At 36.8% G+C, this 27,715-nt stretch overlaps 1 protein-coding gene across 1 annotated transcript in view; it reads left to right on the forward strand.

Annotated features, from left to right (window-relative positions):
* The first annotated feature begins 443 nt into the window (after positions 1–443).
* TFPI (tissue factor pathway inhibitor) overlaps positions 444–27,715 on the forward strand; it is a 36,384-nt gene continuing 9,112 nt past the window's right edge. The window contains 4 exon segments of the mRNA XM_051624190.1: positions 444–693; positions 11,448–11,567; positions 18,979–19,179; positions 24,832–24,870. Of these exon segments, the coding sequence (XP_051480150.1) occupies positions 11,453–11,567; positions 18,979–19,179; positions 24,832–24,870 (355 nt within the window). The 5' untranslated portion in view covers positions 444–693; positions 11,448–11,452.

The raw sequence follows: 27,715 nt of genomic DNA on the forward strand, positions 1-27,715 counted from the left end.
AGGATTCTGGTCATCTCTGTCTCTTCATCCACAAGGTCTCAATATTTCAAGTAGTCTCCATCCCTGTCTTCAGCCATGGTACTTTTAATGATGCTTAACTTGAGTTTGTAAGCATAGTGGTGTGATTTGTAAATAGATGGTATGATCTAGCTGAAGGCAGAATTGCCTTGGTAATACAGCTCTAGACACTGTGATGAAAGCAGCCTGGATCTAGTGTGAGTAGCATTACGAACAAACAGACAAAAAAAACCCCAAACAAACAACAGCAAACTACAACATATCTGTTAGGCAGTAAAGGCAGCATTCTGAAGAGTCCTGTCAAAGCCTGCCAGGTACGATGAACAGAATATCCTACAGACTGTCTCTCTTTAAAAGTGTATTTCATTTTAGCTAGTGCTGTTGAAAAACCAGCTGCTGGAAGCTGCAGGCAGATCTGAAAACAGGAAGTGTCCCTGCCGCTGCTGCAGACCTCTGATTTCTACCCAGAGTGAACCCATGTGCTCTCCAAAAAGCAAAGAACAACGACTAGCAGATGAACCCGCAAACAACAGCCGGCTCTAGGAAGATCAGCTTGCAATCCTGCCTTTGTAGCTTTACACCACACCCCTTCAACGTGAATTAGTAGGGGAGGATCCTACTCAGCACTGATTCAAGGAATTCTGTCTTTCTTCAAGAGCTGTTGCTAGGATTTTGGTGAGTACTTTTAACAGACTTCCAGTTCTACATGATATTTTTAAATTTTATTATTTTTTTTAGCTGGCAGAAAGGAGTATAAATTATATTTTCTTTAGGATGTGGTAGATGCAGGAATCAGATATTTAGATTCAAAGCCCAGCAATTAGTGCCGCAAAAAGGGAGCCTTTTTTTCTCTGTCAATTTGAAACAGGAGGGCAATTAATGTACGTTTACAGTTACTGATAGAACTATTTTTGGGTTTTCAGAATGTCAGACTAAGTTATTTTGAGCCTCAAGACCGTTCTTTGAAAGAAAGCCATTCTAAAGGTGAATATGTTAATTCTGAACAATAGGTGGAGTTTGAAAGAAAAGCTCGTGTTTTTAAATCAATTTCTCACGACAGTAGTTCCAAGGCACGCTTGGTTCAAGCAGAGTGGTCTGCCAGGCTATTGCAAATCCTCCTAAGGCATGCAACATTTGAAGCAATATTTCGGGAAGCACAAGAACATGTTAGGAGAATCATATTAAGCGGTTGCTAGTATGAGACAATTGAACTCACCGTGCATATTAAAATGCTCAAGAAACTAAAAACACTTTAAAAATGAGGAGAGTTGTGAATGAGACTTGATGCCAATGTAAAAACCAAATAGAACCTGCCTTCTCACAAAACCCCAGAATATTATTGATGATTTTTGTAATATTTCACTTGAAGGAACTGACCTAAACTTCTCTTTCAGTAACTCTGTAATGAAAAAAAAATGATACTAACCTGTAAGTCAGTATTAAAAAAAAAAAGTTAGCTAAAAGTTGAATTAATATGTTTTACAATACCTAAATACGGTTTAACTGAGGAAGAGGCACGTAACAATGGGAAGAGGGATAACAATAGCAATTTGGATGGGGGAGTATGTGAAAAGTCAATGTGACTCAGTACTCTAGAAATTAGTCATCAAAGTACTTGATGGAAAACACATAAAGATACAAACCTTCCTTCCGGAATGTCTTATGGACAGACGCAAAGACAGGAAGTCCAGCTGTCAGTATAGATAGGGACAGCGAAGGCATGCTTTAGGAATTGCTGGGTGCCTACTTGGGAAAAATTGTCTGCTTTTTCCCTTTGTAATCTTCTGCTTATTCTTTAATTCTACTAGGAGAGAATTTGTGAAGGCAGCAAGAATTTATATCCACAGTAAATTAATTTGCACACAATTAGAGCAATATTGAGGGGATAAAGATGGTTAAAACACATTCTCGGCTGGCCTTTTCTCCTGTCAAATATGTTCCACTTGAAAGGGTTCATTAAAAAGTAACCATGTGGACAATTGCTCGTTAAATCCATTTCTTTGAAGTTTTTATAGCTTGTGTGCTGGAGAATCTCCAAGTGTGCTTTAAATTGACTTACAGTTACCTTTATGTGTACTCTGCATTGCACAGTTTCCAATCTGCATATTTAAAACTTGTCAGCTGCCTGATGTGGTTATATGACCTTAAAAGTGCATTTAGCCTTTTTGTGCAGTGCCCACATTTACTGATATTACTAATGAAATCTCAATTGTTACTCATCTAGTTAATAATCTAAATGCAGAATAACGCAAAATTTTATGCTCTTCTTGACTCAGGACAGATAGAACAATTAATGGCATTGAATTTATCCTTAATCTCAGGCGGAGTTAATTTTGAGAGTCTAATGGTAAAAACTTAAAAATTGGTGGTAACTATTTCAGAGTTCAGTGTCACATCTAGAGGGCAATGAGAGAGAGTGTATGAAAAGGAGGCAGAGCTTCTGTCAGAGATGTGCTGTGTCTGGGAAACAAAGCAAAGGTGTAAAAGAACAGGATTCCTATCAGGCTTTCAAATAACATATACAGAGCCTTTAGTGAGTTTGAAATCTCACCTCCAGCTAGGCCAGATACCCAGCTGGAGAAGGAGAATTACTGGATTTCCAGATCTAGCTTCAAGGACTGTTTATATGTTTCTCTGATAACCATTCCATAAACAGGAGCCAATACTAGCACTCAAGTTGTCTTTTCTCCAGCATAGGGGCACTGATATCCTTTGTGCAATTCTTCTGACTCTGTGCGTCTTTAATTACTTTTGGGGTAGGGAACACAGATTGCTCTCGTTGGTCTATCAATGGGATTAGGATTGTTTCTGGAAACATAAATATTAAATCTCTGGAGAAAAAAAAAAGCATCGACACTGTCTTTCACATTCTGGAAAGCTCCATTAGCACCTATGTTTACTTTATAAGATGATTCTGTCAAAAATATCTCCTGCATTTTAAAATACAGTGGTGGCTGCTTGAAGTGCTCTGTTAAGGTTTTGCTGGTGTAGATTCAATATGTTTTGAGAATGTCTGCCAGAGGGAATCAGAGAATGTGTACAGGAACAAGAAATGTTTTAATAAAAAAACATCAGTAGAGTTTAGGATCCTCAAGAATTATGTGACTCTCGTATGTCACAATTTCAGCACAAACTGTTAAAAATCTGTCTAATTCCACTACTTGTTGTTGCTCTTTGTTTAGGCTAAATTTCAAACAGTCATATTTTCTGTCTAAGACTGTAGTTCATAAAGAATTCAAAACGGGATAGGTGATTTGATAAGGATTGAGGATGGAGTCTTCATGTCTAAGCTTATTTTCACACGGAAACCAGGGACAAAGTACCTACTTCTGTATGTTTCTCTTGTTAAACTTTTTGCTTTACAATAGGCACAGAGTGCCCCTGGGGACAACATGAAGCAAAACCATATGGGAAGTTGTACAATTCCTTTCCACTCGTAGTTATTTTACAGCAAAATAGACTTATTTTTAGTCCTTTTTATTTTCTCTCATAACTCTTTTTATCAGTTTTCTTAATTATTTCCTGTTGCTGTTAATACAGCTGTTCATTTTTCATCTTTAGTGTCATTGCTACCTTCCTGACTTCTGTCATTCATAACTGAGTATACTTCTGAAGTTAACTGGCTAGTTTGGTTTCCTGTTTTGTGAAAAAAATAAGACTAGCCATTTGGACAGGTGGACCCAGGGTGTGATCTGGACACAAGAAAATTCAACCATCTTCCAGAAAACAGAGCATCCCAAAATAACTGATTTTAAAGCAGTTATATTGAAAAGAGCAATTGCAGCAAGTAAAATAGAAATGCAAGTACTATATGGAGGAAATACTTAGTACAGTTTTTATGAATTCACAGAAAGGTGCTAGAGTGTATTAGCATTTTCTGTGAACATTTTCTGATTTGGCTGAGAAGCAATCTTATTGCTCTTTGTTTTCACAGTCTTCAACATCAGGAAGTTCAGGAGAATGCCTTCTGCTTTCACAGATATGGTAATGTAGAAAAAGATGAGGATAAAGTTTTTGGTGCTCTGAGACTCTATAGAAGATGAAGGGAATATGCCCCTTGTTTTTTCTATTATGTTGTTTTTGTAAGTGTGTGCAGGGTGTTGATGAGGTTACAAGAAGCTAATAGATACTGTCAAAAGCAGTCACAAGAGGCATCACTGTAGCAGGTAGTTTACTTCTATTGCTGCCTGGTTTAGTTTCAGTAACTGGACTGCTTCACTTCAGTGAAATGAAGTAGTTGTGTTTCTGTAGGGTGTACCATGTGAAATTACATGCAACTGACTTGCGAACAAATCATAGAATTGTCGAACTATTCAGGTTGGAATAGACCCTTGGGATCACCGAGTCCAACCATCACCCCTACTCTACAGAGTTCTCCCCTAAACCATATCCACCAATACCACATCCAAACAACCCTTAAAGACATCCAGGGATGGTGACTCAACCATACACAGGACTGAAATTACTCTTTCCATTAGAAAAAGAGGACTCTGCTACATTAACTGACTTCTAAGTACATGACTATCGATAAGTGCCCCTGAAGTTTGAAGACATACACTATACTTTTCCAATCCAAAATGCTGGAAAAAAAAATGCTATGTTCCGAAAAATGTAACTAATATTGTATCTTGACTGTTTTGCCAGTGGCCAGAGAGTAGCTATTTCTAGGCTGCTGAAGGCATTCCCTGTTGAAATCTATATCAGAAGGAAAAGAGGCTGTGTACAGGGAGTTGAGATTTACCTCAGATTGCAATGTGGCATGTCAGATAGATGCAGTTGCCACATCCAAGTAAGTATTTCTTTATTTCTTTTTGCATCAGCTGGAAACTGGGTTTTTGTACAGGAGTTAGCGTGGCTCATTTAAAGAGCTTTAAACTGGATTTCAAGGGAGAAGGGGATAATAACTGGTTCCCAGCTCTTGGGTGATGGATGTTATGGATGCCAGTTCCTGACTGAGCTAGGTAAAGAAAACTCAATGGAGGAGGAAATAAGGGTCTGGAGCTGTGTCGTAACTTCAGTGGAGACAGGATGGCACGAGGTGTGAGTTGACTAGGAGGTGGGAATAAGTAAGTCCTGGAGTGAAGTTGGGGGAACGGAAAACAGTTTTAAAGCTGAGGGAAAGGAATTGACAAAGGAAATGGCAGGAGAGGTCTATAGTTACATAAAAAGGAAGGGTGTTCTTGTAGTAGGCTTTTTAATTTTGGTTGGGCTTTTTTGTTCGTTTGTTTCAATTTCGAAACATACCAATGTTTTCTTTTCAATTACTTCATCAGTAAAGCAAAGCAGCATTTACAACTTCAATAAGAGAACCAGTGTAGGAGCTTAAATCTGAACTTGTCAGCAAAGAAGCTAGGTGAACACCTTTATATTTCTTAGTTTTCACTTCCCTAAATTCAACATCTGACTGTGCCAGTCCTACCTCATGCTGTTCATTCCTCTGTTTACTTCTATCCTTTGCCTTTTGTATGTGTGTGCGTGCTTCCATTTCCTGGGATGTTAGTGTGAATGAGTCACTTGTACAGTCATCACTTTATGCCATCTAAAGCTGTCTGGTTTTGGCTATTACCGGAAATGCTAGCTTTAACTTCGCTTTTTCCAGTTAGCTGGTTAGAGATAAATACCAGGCTGAAGAAATTTTTGCTTCTAAACATTCTGGTAATTGTTGCGATTGACGTTGGAGAGACTGCTAAGTCAACAAAAATAAACATACATATATACACACACACACAATAACAAAGATCTGGCTGCAGAAGCTGCAAACTACAACGGAGTTTGTGGATTATTTGCCAGTTCCTTTATGAAGGATCACAACTGTGCCAATCATTACAAATTAAAGCTTCTAAGAAAAACAATGTGCTTAGAAAATTACCCTTTCCCACATTATTTCAAAAACTACATACTGAGTTTTATACTTGTCTGCCTTAGCAAAAAAAATAATTTAGAGAGCTTTCTTGTATTTCTGTGTCTAAGTGGCAGGATAAAAAAGGCCTAGTTGAAAGGCTAGGTAATAAGGATCTATTACTGGGAACTTCCTCGATTGCTTGTGATCTGCTTTGTCTACCTCTATTCCAGCTTGAAGGAAGCCAATGGTATCATGAACAAATGAAAGTATTTAAGTAAATTAGTGCCAATTATTGCCCATAGACCTTTGATCTCCTTTGTCAAGTGACTTACTTATATGATGTCTGCTACAGATCAAAAAATGTCTCATTCAAAAGGCAGTTTAGTTTGGGAGCAGCAGAGTGCCAGTTCCTAAGGAAATGTGTTAGGAATTTATGAAATTTGCATTAATGACTCTTTAATGTAGAGAAAAGCCAATACTAATGCTGGACTGATTACTGGCTGTCCTAAGTTCACAGGCTTCTGGAGTAAGAGGCTGTATTTACTCCCAGAGATTTTCTGAATTTGTCCTGAATAATTTGACCATTTAATATCAATTATTTAATCTCAAAACATTTCCTAGCTTCCCCATGACAGAAAGGCCTTCACAAATGTATGCATTTGGTATTTTACTGAGCCAGATGTCATAGGTGAACTATTTTGTATTGTGCTTTCCATGGAAATACAATAAAAGATAAACATACAGTAAAAGAGGAGTTAAAATCAATAGCACATGAGGCTTAAATCTTTAAAGCTGTTTTACTTGGGCCAGTGATAATTAAATCAGAAAACTTGGACTTTTCTGGAGGGTTCGGGGTTTTTTTAGTTGAAAATGCAGTGCCAAGTTCACTTTCATCTTGGATTGCACTCTTCCTTTATAAATTGTAAGAATTAACCTAAAGAAGGATTTAAACATTTCACTATTAGAACCTTCACTCCCTTCATCCCACTTCTTCCCATACCTGATAAAATATTCTGGGAATGTATGACCTTGTGGGAAGGTAGCAAGAAGATAAAGGAAATTCTGTTTGCTGAGTAGACTTTGCAATACAGGCTGTTACACAGCCTAAATTTTCCTTCTTGGGAAATTACCCAAGCATCAAGAAGCCCTGCTTTTGACAAAGGTGCTATTTTAAGGAAAATGTGTGAGTTGAGTGGAAGAATAGAAATATTGTACCCTGGAAAGATTTTTGTTCTCTGTACAAATGAACTAATTTATCCTCATAATCACACAGTGACAATTATGTACAGTAGCTCATGATATACAAAACTCAATTTTCAAATTAAAAAGGGAAACTTATTTATTATTTCCACTTCTGGCTGATTGTGTTATATATTTTTCTTCTAATTGGAGCAAACTTTTGAGAATATTGGATGATTAAGTGAAAATGGAGTACTAATTCTGGTGAGGCACTGGCACAGGTTGCCCCGGGAAGCTGGAAGAGTTTAAGGCCAGGTTGGATGGAGCTTGGAGCATTGTGGTCTAGTGGGAGGTGTCCCTGCCCAGGGCAGGGGCGGTGGAAGTAGATGATCTTTAAGGCTCCTTCCAGCCCGAATCAGTCTAGGAGTCTATGATTCTTTAATTTTAGAATCTAAATGTATACTTGCAGATTCCAGGAAGAAGGCACCAAGGTTTAACGTGAGTGATTCGAAAGGATAGAATTTTCCTGAACTAGTGAGAGTTGCGGTATCACATTTGGAAAAACTCAAATATAGAATATGAGAGTCGAGGGGCAAACTTGGAATTAATCCATGGGCAACTGAGATTGTGGATGATTTGCAAGTTCCTTTATGAAGGTTCACAACTGTGCCAATCATTATAAATTAAAGCTTCTAAGAAAAACAATGTGCTTAGAAAATTACCCTTTCCCACATTATTTCAAAAACTGAAATTGAATATGTATTGTGTAGCTTTTCATTCCTATGAAGTCACAGGAGCCAGGCAAAGTGTGACAGTTATTACTATCTATTTATCAAATCTGAATATTTGATTATATTTCTGCGTTTATTCAGCCTAGATGATGTCAAACTATCATCACCTTTATTTGCATTATGATGCTAAGTACTTGTTAAATTTTAAATTTTTAATTATTTCTCCCCATACAACTTCTCTCAGTTGTGGATTTATTTTGATTTTAGTGTCAAACTAACATCATCATTCAGATGTCTCTCAAATCCTAAAGACAGTCTTAGACAACTTCAGGTTACCTTGTACAGAGCTATTTTCTTCTTTTAAATCATGACTGAACTGCTTAGCAGGGGTGAATAAAAGGGTTTGCCATGACTCTTTCTCTAACCTTTCTTGAAAAATTTAAAATTCTCCCATGGCCATGTATCAGAAGACTGCATGGTAGAATAACTGGTACTAGGCTAAGTGCATTAAATGAGTTAGTCTGTTTCTGTGTCACAGTTTGACTCAGGATTGGCAAGTAAAGCAGCGACAAACCAAGACATGCTGGAAATGAGAATGTGCTATGAAAGCAAGAAAACCCCACTGTTACCTCTATTAACTTTGTGCAGGAATGCACTCAATAGCACTCCTTTTTAAGATATTTTCCTAGTTTAGTTTTGTTTTATACTCTTGCATGGTATTATTTTGATGGGTTAAAAGCTGTGCTTAATACTTAGGGGATTTATTTCTAGCGCCTGAAGTCTAAGACACTATTGTAGCCAGGTTGTGTATAGACATCTATTTCTGTGGATCTTTTGGCATTAAACTTGATCCACTTTGACAGAACCTGATCAAATTCAGGGCAAACTTCCTGAAGCTGTGACAGTAATGTCAGGGTTGGCCGTTGCCCTTGGTCTTGAACAGTTGCTTTCCTTTCACTGTAAATAATAGTATGTACTGTACTCAGAAAATGATGGAGAAGGGGATGTCTGTACTTTGATTGGAAAACTGAAAATTAACTGAATAATGACAAGAAATGCAGAGAATATCCCAAAAAGAGAGCATGCTGCTGCTAATGCCCAGTGCTGTAACTCAGAAGTATTCAGGGGTTAGCAACAAGCATTTCAGTGAAGACTCTTCCTTTCTTTTAATGGTGTATTATTTTGAAAAAATCAGTCATGAGATAACGTTGAGACACCAGCTAGGAGGAGGATGGCATTAGCAAATAGAGATAATTAACTAGCACATCATTATCAGATATAAACAAGAAACTTCCAAACAGACCAACAAAAAAGTAAGGCTCATGAGAGCAGAGGGGGTATACAGGTAAATGTAGACTGTAGCAGTAATTAATGTAATTAAGTCTACATGTGTGCCATGTTAGAACTAACTGATAAATCCATGGCACAGCACCATGTTTTTTTACCCTGTGTTTTAGCAATACTGTAGGTTATCTTGTGGCCAGCCACGTGTCCCCTAAGTAATTCCTCCAATAAAGAGGTTGGGCAAAAATTATTTATGGATTATACACTGTGAATGGAGCAAACAGATCACTAGAAATTTGCTACTGGGGAAAGGGGAAAAATAATATCTTACTAGATTAAGTTTTACTATGTAAAATAATGTAGGATTGTAAAACTGGAGTTCTAGTTAGAAATAATAATAAGGGTACTGCTTCTGTTTCTTTGTAAAATAGCAGAAAATGAGTGATTGAATGTTTCCTCAGTTTACATAATGTATCAGAATTTTTAACAAGTTCAGTAGTAATTGCATCTCTAGTAGAAAGCAAACATTTCTGAATTTATTCATAGAAGAAAAAAATAGTCTTTCAGGCAAGTTTGTTGAAAAATCATTATTAATAGCAGAAAATGAGATCTGAATTGTTGTGCCAAACACTTTGCCAAACTTTATGTGGATAAATTATTTTATATGTCAATGTAGAAATTCAGCTTTTAAAATGAGCTTAGAAAGATGAAAGACAAATGCATTTTTCTGTGTATTTTGGCAGGAAAGCATCATAATGAAAAAATAATGCTGTTGTATTTTCTGGCTAAAATAAAAATCCCTTTGATCCCAAAATTCTGTTGCTTTACAAGAAAAATAATGAGGACATATCCAATGTTTTTCAGTACAGCTTATACTGGAGCCTCCAAATAATTAGTGCTACTCATGGTCTGGTCTGTAATTTCACCAAGACCTATTTTGCATGTGTTTGGTTTTTAATACATATGCTGAAAGTTAGGAAAAGACTGATTAAGCATGGGAGAAACATGGGTTAGTTGTCAAGAAAGAAATGAAAATTCGGGCTCTGTTGGGTGTTGAAGATATAACTGTACCTCCTGGTTTCTGGCACAGTTCAGAGTGGTTGTGGGAAACTGGTTTGTCTCTTTGTGCAGATTTTGCCTTTCTGAGATGTTGCTTGCTAGTGTTTTCCTAGATGCTATAGCTATGATTAGCTTCTAACGTTAGAGACAAAGATCTGTCACTCAGTGAAAAGCTTAATCTGTTCAAGGTAACTTCTATTAATGTTACCTGCCACTTAAGCATCATCTCTTTAGCCTTCCTGCTTAAAAAGCTGTATCCCAAACACAGTGACAGGTCATCCCATGTAGTCCCATATGCAGTCCTACTGTTGCTCTTTTAGGTAATGCAGACATGGGATCTTCATAGCTATGTAAACAAAACCACTAAAGACAAAAACCACTAAATAAAAAACAGTGTCTCTGAAGGCTAGGAACTTCTTAGTCCTTAGATCTTTAATTTCTATTAAGTTAATATTAAATAATTTAGTCAAAGTTTAATATTGTCCCTTAAGGAAAGAGGATATCTCTAAGGACTCTGTTGGTGGCTGAAAGAGATATTGAGCCTATTCTCTAATTAGAATTCAGAGATCCTTAAGGGAATTTGTTAGTTGGAAAATGTGTGTTTCTAAAACATTAAAGCAGAAGTTTTCCAGAGGTACTCCCACATCTGCATGCATAACCTCATCTTTGGCAACTTGAACATGCCAGCTGCCTTGGAATAAACGTATTTTCTTTGTGTAAATTACTGTGGTTGCACTGATCCTGTGTGAATAATAGCCCTGCACTGGAGTGAAATATTCAATATTGAAGTGATCTACAAGATACAAAATACTTCTTCAAGTGTTGAAACCCATACTGCAAAAAGGTCATTGTCTCCTGTAAAATACAATTTATGGAAAAGTACAGGAATTTGGTAACTCTAAATTGATGAAATATTTATTAAAACAGAATCGTATGTTTGTGGCAATGATTCTAGGGTCTGCAGAGTAAGACTTAGTTGAGAGGGTTGGATGTGCCAGCCAACTATTCATTGTGTCAGGACATTAAAAGTCCAAAGTGTTACTTTTTATACAATTCTGTATTCTGGGAGGTTATTTCAATTGTGGCTTAAAATGAAAGTAATTGCAGTGCCTCTAATCTGTACTGAAGATGGGACATGAGACCTGCAGTCAGCTGAGCACAGCTATAAACCTTGTCTTGTTTTTAATTGTGCTTACATTATAGTTATATTAACGTGGCTCACAAAATTTTCCAAGCTTCCAACCCTTAAGACTATGCACTACTCTGCTAATGACTTTTGCACAGCACTTGAGGAATTTGATTGAAGTTTATATTGTCATTTATGTGTTATACAGGTAAGATGAAAGGAAGAAAGAAAGGATGTTCCTTACCTTCAACTTTGATCTTGCTGTTCGTCTGTATCACTGGGTGTAAAACTTCTGACGTAGATGACAACGAAGAGGAGTATGTTCTGGGTAAGAGGTTACAAAAATGACACACAAAACTAGCTCAAACAACAAGATCCACTTTGCTAAAATGCACTTTAGACGCAATTCTGTACTTGAGAGCTTTTCTGGGAAACTTTGAAGGTGGGAACTAAACTAAAAATACGCTGGCTTCTAACAGGGAGACTCAATTTTACATCAAGCTGTATCAAATTGGCTTCCGTAAAGCCCTGTTTTCCATGGTTTTGGAACTTCTAATCAAACATTGTATTAAGTATCAAAATTACTCCCTTAAAGCTCTGCTTTAGGACCCGTGGAAGGGGTCAGTGGTTAGGGAAACGAATGTACAGCTGGTAAACTCGGGTTTTATCTCCTCATGCAAGTGGAGCAGTTACATAATGGATAGACTGGTGTTACTCTGTCCTGTGCACAGCTCTCTTGAGTTTCAGTTAATTTGCAAATTTTTGTCTAAAACTGCAATTACTGCCCTTGTTTTTCTGGGCCTTGAAGGAGGTCTTTATATAGCACCAAGTGGCTGGATATTGCTGGATAAACAAAAACTCACCAGTTTGAGATTTTTGTTCAGAAATGTCAGAAGTCTGACTGTAGAACTGGTGAGGTTCTTTGGTTCCTACCATTGTAAGACCATTGCTTGCTTTCACGTAATTGAAATTAAGTGGCACGGGTCAAACTTCTATACTGGATATCATTGTGAAAGATATTTTCGTTTCCTCCCAAAGAATTCTGAGGAAACAGATGTGGACCATTCTAAAATATTCTTTCCTTTGAGAAAATTATTTAAAATTGTGATCTCTTTCTTAAGCTGTAGAGAACTATGCAGTGGATACTTCTCTGATTTTACAGGTCTGATTTTGAGGTCAAACTGGGAATGCAACCCAGGGAAAACTTTTTTTATTATTTTTTTCTTTTTCTTTTTTTTATGTTTGCACTCTACTCAATCTGTCTGTGAATTTTCTGATTTCCAGCCATACTGTTTCTCTCTGTCTTGACTTTGAAGCAGTGTTCTTTGAAACAAAAATATGAATTGTGAGCAGTCATGGCTACACTACAAACAAGGCTTGTGCTTTAGGTCTGTTTTACAATTAGTCACTACAGTTAAAGGTATGCACCATTCTGCATTAAGCATATGCCTAGCATGGTTATGGAGACTGTTTTGTACAGAATAAATGTGTTTCTCTTTAACCCTGAAGTACAAAAATGCCCCTCTTGGTTGAGGGCATAGTCACATTTTTCTTAGTTCTACCCTGCAACTTTGAGTTATACAGAAATCCCTAGCCTAAGCTTACAGTTCATGAAGGCAAATTTGTCTTGCTTGTTATAATAACACACTTCATCCCAAAACAAGAAATCTACTGGATTATATTTTTCCTCTATTTGTTTTGTTTATGAAAGCCAATAAGAAAAATAGTCTCCGTTTTTCTTGGGCATTATTTTTTCACTCGTTATTTTAAAACCAGTTATTTAAGATTACACAACTAGTAACTGATTTGGTATGAGGAACAAATCTGAATTTTTTGGCTTGTTTTCCAGAGAGAAAATAATCAAATGTGATGCTTAAAAATGAAACTTGGATGCTGTTTTTGAGACTACTGAAGACTCAGTTGCACTGTTTACAAAAGTAACCTTTGCAGTACTCCTATTTGTATAAAATCATTAGATTGTTGCTACTTAAAATTATGTTTGTGGTTTCTTAACAGTGATATTCTGGTCCCAGTGAATTTAACCGTAGAAATTTTGTAGACTGCAGTTTCACTGATAGCACTTTTTTTCTGAGTTAGAGGGTTGTGAAACATGGACACATGTTACCACAGAATTCAATAACTTTTAGGCATTAAAGGATAAAATAAGTTGTTTGCATTCATTTCACATAATGTCATACTGTTGGATCACGTTGGTTACAAGTACTTGGTGAATCTAAGAGGAGTTTTTGGTCTACTAGTGTTTAAATTCCAGTAATAATTAAGGTTGCAAGTGAAGTCCAAGGGGGGGATAAAAAAGTACCCTCAATTTGTTGTCTTGTGGGAAAATGTCAATTTTTCTACCCATAAATGTAATAACAACAAAAAGATAAAAAATAACTAGTTTATGTATATTGTTCAGTAATAACTCATGTGGTCATGATCACTTTAGTAGATGTTCCAAAGACACAAGAAAATAATTTATAAGTTGAATGTGCTTTTTATTAATATATGGAAGTTTATCAAGAATTAATGTGACTGCTTAAAGAAAGAGTAGGAAACACATGGGTAGGAAGAGCACTGAACAGTGTGTGGGTGGGAAGCTGTCAAACTGACAAAAATGGAGAGAGAAGAAACAGCTATTCATTAGTGACAAGGTGCTTAGCATTGATATCACTTATCAAAAAGAGACATTGACAAAAAAGCCTCAAAAGTGGACAGCATGTCTTTGTAATTAAGGATAACCACAGAAACTCATATATGGTTGAGAACCCATAACCTAAGCAAAGAAAACAAAAAACTATTTTACATTAAAAGTCTGAAATACTTCCAACCAAGTTTCGTTTTCCCAGTTGAATTTGTATAGTTGCTTCTGAAAAGCAACAGCAATAATACTGTTGTCTTTAATATTTATTGTGCTATATGTATAATATATAGGATGCATTTTTAACAACCAGCCCTACAGATTATCCTAGAGTCTGAATGTCAAGTTAAAGTATTTTACTGTGCTTACAGCTAGGTAGAAAGTAGTATTTTTTTTTTACTTGTATTAATTAATGTAAGAGGATAAGAGAGATTACTCACCACTTCTGGTTCTGTAATACCATGCTGCTTACTACTAAAGCAGTAATAGTTCTGTGCATTGATCATATAAGGTCTATGTGCTCAGGGCTATAGAATGACTAACTGCAGATTATCAGAGCTCTTGCAGTGGAATTACTGCTTGTGGGTTTATGGTGCGTGTTCCTGTATTAAACAGCCAGTTGCAGAAGTTGCCATGTGAATTGCAATAAATGGGGGAATGGCCGTGCTGCGTAGGAGCTGTCTGGGCCAGTATCCTGTTTCTCATGGTTGCTGAAGTAGGAAAACTGAAGGAATGAGAGAAGGTAGTGACAGAAAATACCTGCACCAAGCTGGTGCTCATAGTGAGCCATTTCATCAGCATTACTTTGCACTTACCATGACCCATAGAATGGAAAAACTGTTAAGACTGAGCAGAGCAGTAGATGCTTTGTGTCTTCTGTTATGAAAACCTATGTAGCTGATGTAATTAAGTCATTATATTAAAATTTGAGGAGAGGAGGTTTTGTTTTGCTTTATTTTGCTTTTAGTATGGCAAGTAGTAGCTTTTTAGTATGGCAAGTAATAGCTTTTGTGTGATGGTGAGCATCAGCTGTAACCATTACCTAACATACTTCTAGCCAAACAAAATCACTTTTTTTTGGTTTAGGGTAGTATAGTCCTATAATTCTGCAGATTCTCTCACTCCATTTGGACCAGATGCCTAAATTGGATGAGTAATAAATATCCAACAGGGCTAGATCCAGTGTGGAGAGTGAAACTACTTTTATTTTTAAAACTACAAATACAACATGCTAAACTTCAAGAGAGTCAATGCATTCATAAACATAAGGTGGAGAATAACTGTAGAAGTACCTGTTTAACAAGATTGTATTTGCTGGAAAGTAAGTGGAAGTGGGAGAGTATTACAAAAATCATACAATATAGTTGTAAAAAAAAAAAACAAACAACAAAACAACAATAAAGGATAATTATTCCACTCTATTTGGCACCAGTAACATCTCGGAGGGATTCTGTTCATCTCTGGACAGCACACTTGAACAGACCAATAGGAAGACATCCAAAGGGCAGGGCTAGAAAGCAAAGCCAATAAAATCCTGGAAGAAAGATGTTTATTTAGTGTAAAGATAATTAAGAGGAGTCTTGCAAAAGAAAGAAAGGAAGAAAGGAGGTAGACAAGAGTTGGTCTACTGAAGTGATGCAGTGAGTGCAAGGGGGCTGCTGCACCACAGTTTCAGGTAGCTTAGGAAGGGCTGAACCTGGAGAGCCCCAAGTAGAGTCTCACAGTGCAGGAGGCTGCTTGCTGTCTTGCAGCAGCCTTGAATTGCAAGACACAGATGTTGAATTAGAAAATCAAAACAAATTAACTATCTATATGGCTTTAAAATATTCTGTCTATGCACTGAAGGAAGTAAAAAAATATTTAATATGGAATAAGGAGTATTTAGGCTGTATATTACAAAAAGGTCTGTCTTGCAAGAAGGTAGTAAAATCCTGGAACAGGCTGCTTCAGGTTTTTGGGAGTTTTACTTCACAGGAGTGTTAAGAACAGTTTGTACATCTGTCAGGAAAGGTCTCAAGGTATTTATCGCTCAGAAATATGCCAAAACTTGAAATAGAAACTGAATTAAAATTCCTTCCAGTTTTGACTTCCCATGTTTCTATTGGAGAATATTCATTGACCTTCCTGAGAGACATCTTCCTTAAAAGTCATATTCTGTGCTCTTCACAGAGGATCTAAAAGGTAATAGAAACAATTTTAGTGTTCAAGAGCAGAGGATGAGGCAGCCTTAGACTAAAAATTTGCTTTCTCCAGGTATTTTCCACATGCAAAATGACTACAGGCAGATTTATATCCATGCAGATCTACTCACCAAACACTCATGCTTGCCTTCTCATCTGCTGCTCTAATCTGAGAAGGAAAGCTAATATTATGTCATCTGCGTGAGTTAAGTGTTCCCAGGTGTAAAAGAATGTGGAAGAATTCTTCTCTGTTCCCAGACCACAAGTACGTTTCAGTTCCCATTAATCCCTTTGAGACGTTTTTCTTCAGAGTTGTGTGGTCATTGTGCAAAGTTGGAGGGTTTGGCCTCTAGGGGTTTAACAGGGTAAAGATTTTAGTCAAAGTATGGTAACTTTCTAGGACTCCTAAGGACATAAATGTCTAATTGCCGGAAGTGTGACACAGTCATTATGTTTGCAGCAGATGTCAGTACATCTGGCAGTGGTAAATGTCACTGTGACTGCAGAAGAAAGGCCTTAGGAGGTAAGCAAAACAATGATTTAGTTCTGTGGGTTGGATGTGAAATAGGCTACGAGTTCAGACCAGAAAGTTCCCAAGATGAACTCTACTAAGCCATTTGTTCATCATCTTTGTGTAGTTTTGAAACTATGCTTGCACACTATTTCTGTTTCGATAGACCACAACATTGGTGTGGTATAATGTAGTAAGCAAAATGAGCTGATATAACCCTGTCTGAAATTCCAGTAGTTAGGAAACCTAGGAAGTTTTCTCAACCTCTTCTAGACTGAAATGGGTCACTGACACAGGTCATGTAGGAGAACTCATTTCCTGTGTGCCAAGAAAGTGACATGTTTATAAACCAGCTGCCAGCCCTAACCTCAACTGCATTTGAGTTGGATCAGCTTCTGTGGCTCTCTGAATGTTTGATTTAACTATTCAGGAGTTACTCCAAAAGTTACTTAAAACTTTGATGTTTTGAAGGCGTTTGTTCCTTCTTTCTGCCTGGGGGAATTCCAGTGTTTCATTTAGCAATGCACTATCCTCTCACGTTTTCAAGTTGAGCCTTTTAAAGTTCCTTCCAAAGGTTGCCCATACCTATTGGAGAACCTTAGACCTTTGGAATCCAACTTGCAATCTCCTGTGACTTCTAAATCTTAATTCTTTATGGACTCAGGAAAATCCAGATAAGGAAACTGGCAAGAAACAATATGCAGAAATCTGTTTGGCAAGCTGAGTTCCATATGAAGTGTACTGATTCTAATGTCTCTTAAAAATGGTTCTTTTAATTCACCCACATGTCCTATTAGTCTTAAATAATATTTTCAAATCTGTTTTCCTAACTTCAAAATCAGTGAATATAATTTCACTAATGAGGGAACAGTTACAGACTATTTTAGGGACTGGTATTTAATGAGAATTTTGATATTAGTAGTCTTAATCTATATTTTAACATCAAATTGTCCATTTTTGGAGGATCTAATTGTGTGCTACAATTCTTGTGTTGATGGTAATTGTGCAATAAAGGTTGTTAAATTTTCAAGGGTTTCGATACTATGAGTTAAAATATTTGGTTCTGAAAAATCTATTTCCTGTAGACTTAATAGTTTTAGGTAGTTCAAATGGAATAAAATTAGTCACCTTCCATTGACCTCAGACTTGGAGGATTTAGCTCAGCTGTGCATTTTATTTAACTGTTGTATAATAAGACCATTTTTAGATGATAAAATCAGATATCCACTGAACGGGTGGGCAGTAGTTACAGAAATTTGTGTCGTTAAGTCTGATAATTGTGGCTTTAATTCAAACTAGAGACTTATTCTAGTTAGTAGCAGGAAACTGTGAAATAATAATGTAAACTCTTGTCCTTATCCTTTTTTTTTTCTTCTGGTTTTTGTGCCACTGCAAAGAGAACTGATAGATACTTTTGCATATATGTGTTCAGAGATATTGATGTTCTGATTAGCTCTGGGAGAATAAGGGAAAAAAATTCAAGTCTGTTCTGGTGGCTGTTGGAAGTACATGAGCTCTGTAGAGCTTTCAAAATCCACTGCAGTTCCTTGGAAGATAAAAACAAGAGAAGATATTAAACCATATAATGGTAAGGGAATGGTATTACAAACTGGATCATCAGTCAGAATTTCCTCATACAAACGGGCAGTGTACAGACATGGCTAGCATTCTTCCCAATGCCTATGGCGGTTTTCACAAAATGACCTAGTAGTGTGTATTGAAAAAGATAGAAATTACATTATTTGAAAATACACAGTTTCTTTTCGCCTTGTCTTTCTGCTTGTGTGCTTCTTAGCTCTTGGAAGCTCTAACGCAAGAACAGTGAGCTCAGAAAAAAGTAAGACAGGGTGTGACCTTTCGGTAACAGTGGATGCGTTGATGCAGCCGTGAAGTGTTATGTGATAGGGGAACGGTGCCCTCTGCAGGGCTGTCTTGCTTAGTTCATCCCACACTGGACTGAGGTACCTCCATGAGCTATGTTTTCATTTCACAGAGGAGAGCACCAGCATCCCTCTTTCTGCCTTTTTTTTTTTTTTTTTTTTCAGGGGTCACTGTGTCTTTAAGAGCTACTAGGGTTTTCTCAATGTATTTGTTGTTCAGAATTGCTCACTAAGGTCTGTGACTAAGCCACTGTCTGTAGGTTTTTAGAGATTTATGATGCAGAGTTGAAGTTCATAAGATGGGCTGTTTTGGTTGAAAACAGAAACAGGAATTTGGTTTGAACGGAATTTGTGTTCCAGTGCAGATGGTTACGTTCTTTTTATACCTAGGCTTAGTGTTCAGAGCTTTACAGCGAAGTGTTCTGCAGTGCCTCTCTAGCAGAAGATGCAAGCAATCTAATTTTGAAGTTACGATGTGTCGCGGAACAAACCAGCTTATTCACAGGTATGCTACTTCTCTGTTTCAGGTGCTGCTTTGCCACCATTGAAACTAGGACATTCAGTCTGTGCCATGAAAGCAGTTGAAGGTCCATGCAAAGCAATTCACATCCGTTATTACTTCAATATTCAAAGCCGTGAGTGTGAAATGTTTGAATATGGTGGATGCCATGGCAATGAGAACAACTTTCTAACCCTGGAAGAGTGTCAGAAGAAGTGTGTGGTAACAGGCCAGTACCCATTCTCTTATCCTCCTATCAGTTCTTCATTTGCATATGTTGTTTTTCATCCACAAAACTTATTAATTTTGGAAATGGAGGCTATCTTCAGTTCCTATTAATACAGAAATGTGATGACTCTAATTATGTTCCCAAGCATTATACTATGTTGTAGTCAGCCGAATTAAGAGAAATTAAGAAAGCAAACATTCAGGATTTGGAAGGATAAATGGGACTTTTTCGAGTGGACCTGTGCAACAGAGACCAATGCAAGAGAGCTTTTTTTTCCAGCTAAAGCCTTGTTTTGAGTGAATTCTTCAAGGGAGAGTCATTTTGAGCCTGGGCTAAGCTGGTGGGCAGCACAGATGTTCTTTATTGCTTTCAAAGTGTAACCCAGTTTTTCATCCCAGGTTTCTCCTGCACTTGAGAAGCTGATAGAAGCTGTCCAAAATCTTGGACATTGCTACTGTTCAACACAGCTAGAACTACAAATCTCATTATAGCTGTCAGTCACAGCTCTTTGTCGTAAAAGGTTTGTATTGTTGAAACCTCACCAGTTGTTAGAAAGAGAAATGAGATCCAAAATTAGATACACAGCAGAATATGCACACAGTGCCCCAGGAATGTTGGTTTTACTATTAAAAATGAGCGTTGTAATTAACTAAGGCTTTCAGCCTTGTGAAAGTAACCAGCTTGTGTTCCTCATGGGAGTGTATGAAAATTAGAAATTTCTTAAAATTTTAAGTTAATGCTAGTGAAGCTAGAAATGTGGCAAGTTTGTATTTTTAGAGACTGAAGGAATTTAAGTCTTACTTAGACTTTCTTCTGGATAGCTATGATGGATCTTTCTTCCATGGAAATTAGATGGAACATGTCTGGCTTTGTAAACAGAAAGTGATAGTAAGGGGGGAGTAATAGAAATAGAAAAAAAAATCCAGGATGAAGAACTCCTCAAAGGTGTGTGATAATCCTCAGAGAGTATAACAGCTATGTTGTTGTTGTTGTTTTGTTGTTTGGTCTTTTTCCCAATTCAGTTCATGTATTGGATGTTCATTTATTCAGACTTTGAGGTAAAGTAGAAGGCTTCATTCTCAGCAGAAGGTACTTCTCAGTCTCATATGCCTTGCTCGTTAAGCATCACTGAGCTCCAGGTAACCATGCTGGGCGAGACTGCAGTAGAGAACAGTTATTCTGAGGACAGGCAACACAGATGGAAATTCTTCACCTCTCCTGCCTATAAGAGATGTGCCCTGGTAGCACTCTTAAGTTATGCAGATCTCTGTAAGTGTCACTTTATTTGCCCTATTTTAGTAATCTAGCCCTAAGTCTTTGCATACAACAAGAATTCTGATATGCTGTAGGCACTGAGTTGGTTTGCACGATATACATTTATAACTTCTAGGATTAGCATAGGTCAATTTCATGCACAGCAAATTTATGTATATGTTACAAAAAAATAATTCCAGAAATTTCAGGTAAGAAACTTGATTTCAGAAGCTCCTTGTTGGGTTTTCTGACCCAAAGAGACTATATATATGACAAGGTGATTTATACCATTGTGATTTTTAATAAATGCAAATGTCTGTTACACCATGCAGTTCTGTTACTGTACCTGGCACTACAGACAACCCCCTCAAAAGTAAAAAAACAAAATAAAACACAAACATGACCATGAAATTTTGGAATGAAAGCAGATGTCAGTTATTTTTCTGATCAATTAAGTATTGCTTTCAAACGGTTGCCTGCTTATAAAACCATCTCATCAGAATGGAAAAAACACAATATTTCACTAACAACTTGCAAAAAAAAAGATCAGATCACTCCATTCTTAAAGTGAGTGGCAGTTTTTCATTGCATTTTACTCTAAGGATTAATTTGAAACTTACCTTTCAATGGCTTCTGTCAAGATCCACTAATGAGCCCCAGAGGCCAGATATGCTTGTCAGGGAACAAGTGGCAAGAATCAATCACAGTCTTGCTCTGTCTTCAGGAGATGTCTATGGGTAAACGTAGTGCTAATGATAATAAAATAAGGCATATCTTGAAGTGACATCTTGAGGAAAAATTAGATGGACACTGTAATTCTTTAGTTACTAAAGAACAGAATTGAGAATTTTAAATAAAAAAAACTGTCACAGAGAAAAGCACCTTGCCCTAAATGCTAGCACACAAAGTCAATGAAACTTTTGTCCTGCTTGGATCTGAAATGGGTCTTAAGCCAACTCTTACTGAACTGATGTCCCAAAGGGGGTGGGATGGTAGACAAGATGTGTATGGTCTGATTGAGACCTAGTGTGTATGACACTGGGATCTTAACCCTTAGAAGACACCAGCACGGACTGTCCCGAATGGGGTGAGATAGCAGAGGAGAGATAAAGTAACATGTTTTTAAATCCTGTCAAAAAACTAGTGGGTAGAAGCAAATGACAGTTCTTGGCAGAAAACCAAACAAAGCAGAAATAATTACAATGGAATGGAAGATCAGGGCCTTGCTTAAGCATTTTGCTCCTTTTCTACCTCTGATGTTCTGTTCTATAAACGGTGCTATCAAAAGTTCTAGCTGTTCATCCTGGTTGGGAACTGAATTACTTGACAACTAAAAGTAGTTAGGGAGAGCAAATAGCCTTGTGCTGGTTGTAGCACAGCTTATAATCAGTAAGAGATTTCAGATTTCTTATATCAAAGCCTAAGTGATAATTCTGATATCTCTGTATCTGGGTTGCTTTCACCAACTGGAATAGGCCAGTGGTAGTGCTTGTTAGAAGACAAGGTATGGCTGTAGTGCTTGAGGCTTAAAAGGCAGGAGTTGCTCTTGCTTCCAATTTGGGCAGAAGGTTGTCACCCACCAAACTGGGTGTAAATGTCCTTAGTATTTGGTAATCATCACCCCTGTAAAGGCTTATGGCTAATGAAACTGATGTCCTTCCTCTGCTTAACCCAGCCTGGGCAGATTTTTGAGCTTTACTTAATAATATTTATTCTTTATGGTTATCCAGAAGGTGTGTCTTTATCAGAATGACAGATATAGATTATATTTTTGTGAGCATTCAAAACAGTTTAATTTAATTTTAAGGAGTTAAAAATTATTCAAATGTGGCAGTAATACTTTGTACAGTCTGTTTATCTTACAAATGGCCTTCCTAGGCTGAAAATTGTTTCTTTGTCATATGCCTTCCATGAGTCCTAAGTTTGTATCATGGATTTAACTGATTTGTATTGTTATTTCCATGGACGATGAGCTTAGAAGTTTCTTAACATATTTATTAAATTTTCAGCACAGAAATTAATGGAACTTGCTGCTGAACTGCACAGGTAATAGACACATAAAAGTTTAAAGAGCAAATGTCGTCGATGTCATTCTACAAGAAAAACCTTCCTTAAAAGGCATTTTCTTCACTTGTACAGTGTTTTGTTTAGAAAGTTGTGATTAATTAGTTTCTCGTTATGGCTTCACAGTTTAATGAATACAATATTTCAAGATAAAAAAAGGAAAATTATTTTTCTTAATTAGTATTCAGTGTCAGAAAGACTTGTAATCTAGAATGTGAAGACAGATCTTTATTTCTGTCACTAGGCTGGCTATGGTATTTTACATCTGGTATCTGGTTTTGGTTTTCACCTGGACTTACAGCATTTTTGCCATGTTTGGATCATGGTTGTTTGCAGGTCTGCAGCTGCCATTATGTCATCCAAAACATGCCACTTGCTGTTAATTTGGAGTTTTTGTCCTAAATACCAGTTAAAAAGCTAAGACAGGGGGCTAAACTGAAAACAGCAGGCTTGATAGATGCAGAACTTGGAATGAAGTGTCCAAAATCTTGGTACTCAACCCAGTATAGTATTTTGTGTATGCATAGAAGTGATCCAAGAATCTGCAAGTGTTGAATCTGCTGTGATAAACTCGAGCAATAAAGGCTCGTTATTTCTGTGTTCTCTGAAAGAGTAACAGCAGATAAAAGGGTTTGGTGGCAAACACTGTATGCTGTTGACCATCAGCCATGACATAATAAGTTAACTTGCTTTTGCCAACATAATTAAAAAAAAAGAATAATTCAGTAGGTTCTGTTTGTTAAATCTGGCTCTGTCTGTGCAGGCTTGTTTTATATGGTTATATTCATCCTAGTTAAAGTTTCTAGTATTTATTTATGACTGCAGGAAAATCACTATTTTAGTAACTGTAGAAATCAGACTTACCTCCTGATAAAAGGTTCTTGACATGACAGAAATTCTGATGTTTATTATTTATGCAGTAGATCTACTCACAAATGCAGTTGGTTGACTGAAACCAGAAGCAAAAACATACATTGACTAGGCCTGTACAAACTCACAATAATTTTTTCCTGTTCTGTGCCAGAACAATACAGATATATGCCAAAATAAAATTGCTGATTTTGGCCTGAATGGGACAGCTGAGTGAAATTACTGAAATGGCCTGATGTGAGTGTCCATGTCTTGGGTCATGGATTTAAATGCTGAAGCCACAGTCTTCTGCTAATAGGAAGCACTGGAAGTATGTTCAAATGAATGGTATGTCACTCTAAACTGCATGTTATGTCTTTGAACTATATTTTTGTAGGGATGCCAGCTGCATTGTCTGAGATGAAGGAAAATGCAGAATTTCTGCCTGATGGATTTGCTTTAAAGATAGAGCACAGGCCGTATTTCTGGAATAAAAAAAAATAAAAAAATTGAAAAACAAGCCATGGTGACATTATGGCACATAAGGGCAGTATGGCTAATGCTAAAAGCTTGCTAGTCATAAGCAGCACCTCTTACAGCAGGAGCCAGGGAAGGTATACCACTATCTAAAGGATGGTTAGAAACACTTGCTCTGGAATATGAGTGGAGCATAAACTGCTAAATCTCCTTTCAATTTTGAACTGTGAAGAGATGGTTAGAAATAATGATGGTGACAGACCTTATTAATACTACAAGTTATAGAAAAGGTGACGATACAGACAGCTCAAGTATCTTCTTTTACTGCTTCTGTAACAAGGAAGAGCACAGCAGCAACTCTTATTTCGAGCAGGAATTGTTTTCAGTCTCAGGTCTTGCTACTAGATACCCCCAAGCTGAGATAGGATATGGAACTCCTGTATCCCCCACCCTTGGCAGCTGGGGAGAGTAGCTGTATCTCACAAAGTCACAGAGAGACTGTAGGGGTATTCTTTTGGTATATGACTTAGAGGGCTTTTGGGAAACATGGCATGAGAGACTAATGCATGTGATTTAAATTCAGATGAAAATATATACTTCTCTTTGAATTCCTCTTTATGTTTCAAAGAAGGCTAAACTATGGTTTCCAGTGAGGCTTTATGAGCAGGTCTCTGGAATACACGTATTCGCTGAAGCAGGAAGAGCCATCAGCAGTAGAAAGTAGTTGCAATATGCTTCTGCTACTCAACTGCTGCTCTTGGCATGTACACTAGGATATCTTAGAGGTGATCTGTGATAGGTAAGTAAGATGGCCACGGTCTGGCAGATGTATTGCTGCATTATAGTAGGTTTGATTGCCTGACAGAGCAAACTGCAAAATAAAATGGCATTTGCTTTCCAGCAGACAGCTTCAAACAAATCGCTAGCCATACCACTTCTCCCAGATGCAAGAGGTGAGCAGGTCATGTCTGCTTTTTCTAAATACTTTTCTTTTTATTTATATTGCAGGATTGCCTCAGAAGATGATGTTAACAAAAATTAAGAAAGGTAATTATGTTTACATAGCAATCTGAGACTAGTATACTGCGGTGAGGGATTTAGCTTCCTTTGATAAATTCTTGATGTATTGTTCCAAGCTTTCTCATCACAAAAAGAGGAATGTCAGACTACAGTGAGCACTTACTGCCAATCTTCTTCAGTATCCATCAGAGACTTTGAAGACAGGTGTGGTCACTGAAGATAGTAGCTACAATCTTTTCTCCCCAAAGTAAACACAGCATGACACTTAAATCTTTCTTCAATAAAGAGAAAAGAAGGGATCTGCAGAGATTCAGGCATTATAGAGTTAGCCCTGATGTGGAACTCTTATTGTATGTTTTGAGAATAATCTAAATGCTTCCTCCACTGTTACAAAACTAGGAAAAATCACTCTGAAAAAGAAGTTTTCAAGCATTGCCTGGATAAGAGCTAACAGGGGTTAGGGCAGATGCCCTAATTACTCATTAAGCAAGGGGGCAAGTTTCCTGAAGGTGCAGACTGTTTACGGAAACTTAAACGCCTGATACCCAAATTTCCTAAACAGCTCAAGCACTGAGAATCACTTGTTTGAAACAGTTTGTCTGTTGAGGTAACCTATGTTCCTAACAAGGATACTTAGGTTTGACAATTAAAATAGAGCTTGTGAAGACTTAGTTCACCACACCCTCCCTTTGCAAGTTAGACACTTACCTGCATTGGGCCCAATGCCAGTAGCCAGAGTTCCCCAAATACAGGCTTGAGTAAATTTCTTTGCAAGTCAGCTCCTCTGCTTACCCTCCTTTCTTTAGCCTTCCTTCCACTTGCTTCCTCTTGAAGTGGTGTGCGTAGAAATGCGAATATTTGCACATATATTTAAAAATATTCTATTTAAATAATTTATCTTTGCAGGATGATATCCTGGAATATTTTCGTACTGAGATGTTGGTTTTCTTTTCCTGTTTTCTACTATTCTTTCCATTCTTAGTGCATAAAAAAAAAACCCACTCTTTCTGTGCTATCGAAGTTACTAATGTTGATTTTACACAGATGTTGCAGACTTTTGGCACTACTTCCTTAAAGGTCTGACCCCTAGTTCCCTGCTTTTAATGACAAAACAGACTCTGTTAAATTCAGCTCTTGCCTATCATCATCATAATTACGTATTTACTATTGTTTGCAGTAATGTCTTGAATATTGAGTCTCTGGAGAAAGATGGGGCGTTTAGAAGTATAATAGCACTTTGTTTAGCTAGGATTATATTGCCTTTATGACTTCTGTCTTGAAAAGGGGCTGTGAAAGTTAGCTGTAAGCTCAGTTTGTTTGGATTTAATTTTCTTTTTTGTGCAAGAACCATTTTAAATGCAATGATTTTCTAAACAAAAAGTGACTGTATTTAAGAATCAGTGATAATCCTGTAGTCTACATACCCTCATTATGATCTGCCTTCCTTTCTCAGTTAATATCTGTCTAATAATATTTTTTTGTTATTTCACAATATTATGTAATTTTTGAAGAAGTAATTGTAGGTCATATTTTTTTATCAGCTCCTAATAGATAGTATATGGAATAGATACCACTCTGGTAGATATTTTCCTGCCACCTGTCTACAAAACAGTCTCATTTCCATTCTCAGCTGACAAAATACCACGTGCCTTGCCCGTGCTTTTCCTGTTTGTTAGTTTATGGGAACTTAGTTTGATAAATCTGTGGTGCTTTTGAATATTAGGAAACATTAAGTAGCTGAACGGTAGAATACATATACATACTGGCAGAGAACGCAATTTGCAGTAAAAAAATCAAAATGAGGCTAAATGAGTGCTTAAAATTGTTGATTTTGTTACTTTATGTAAGTACATTTAATGGTTTAATTTTACATTTGATCTCTGAAAGTGGCATTTCACTGTTCATAAAGCTTGTTAACAATTGAAATATGTTGACAATTCTTGAAGAAACTATAATTATGACCTATTATAATGTTTTATATTAATATATTATGTCCATCAATTGAATTTAATAATCTAACAATTATTTTTAAGTAGGTATTTAGCTAAAACAGATATAATAGGATTAACTTCTTTAAAACTCCATTTTCTACTCCAAAAATGTTAGGGACTTCAAAGTAATTGATCTATAGTAATTTTCAATAAAACAGCAGCTCTCTGCACACTGTTTTAGTCTCAATATTCTATGAAGTTTCACAGGTAAGGAAGGCTTTGATTGTCTTATGATGGCTAAATACACTTTTCTCAGCAAGCAGTTAGCTCAGTCAAGTATCATATTTCGAAGTATCTACTAGCAAGAATTAGAGAATTCCTCCATATGTATTTCATTATTTTATTCCATTATTTTCTTATAATAATCATATAATTTTGGGAAAATATTGAATATGGTGATAAATTGACATTTGAGAATTATTATATGGCTGTGGGTTTTTCTTCTCTCCCAAAAGCTGTGATATCATGCCTGGATAATGAGACAAATTATGCAGTAATTCATTTGTTAACATTTTCTTGGTTGATGTAGTTAGTGAAAGCAAATTTCAAACTGGGGCTGAAAAATTATAGTTAGAATAGCTGATCTGTCTTCCAGTTTTCTTTCTCATTTGTAGCAGTACACTGTCCCAGACAAAATGCCTTGCTTGGTTGGTTGGGGTTGTTTTGTTTGTTGTTTGTTTGTTTTTTTCTTCTATTTTAACATTGCTTTGTGTATAATTCACACTAACATTGACTAGAATGACTGCATAAATGACAAGAATCTGTACTTAAATTCAGATGATCCAGCTGAGATTCAAGTCTTGTTTTAAATCAGAGTAAAAGCTGTTTTTCATCTTAAAGCTTCAATGTAGGAGGACACTTGAAGGAATCATTAGTCCTCA

This window comes from Apus apus, chromosome 6 (assembly GCF_020740795.1).
Source record: "Apus apus isolate bApuApu2 chromosome 6, bApuApu2.pri.cur, whole genome shotgun sequence".
Classification (NCBI taxonomy): domain Eukaryota; kingdom Metazoa; phylum Chordata; class Aves; order Apodiformes; family Apodidae; genus Apus; species Apus apus.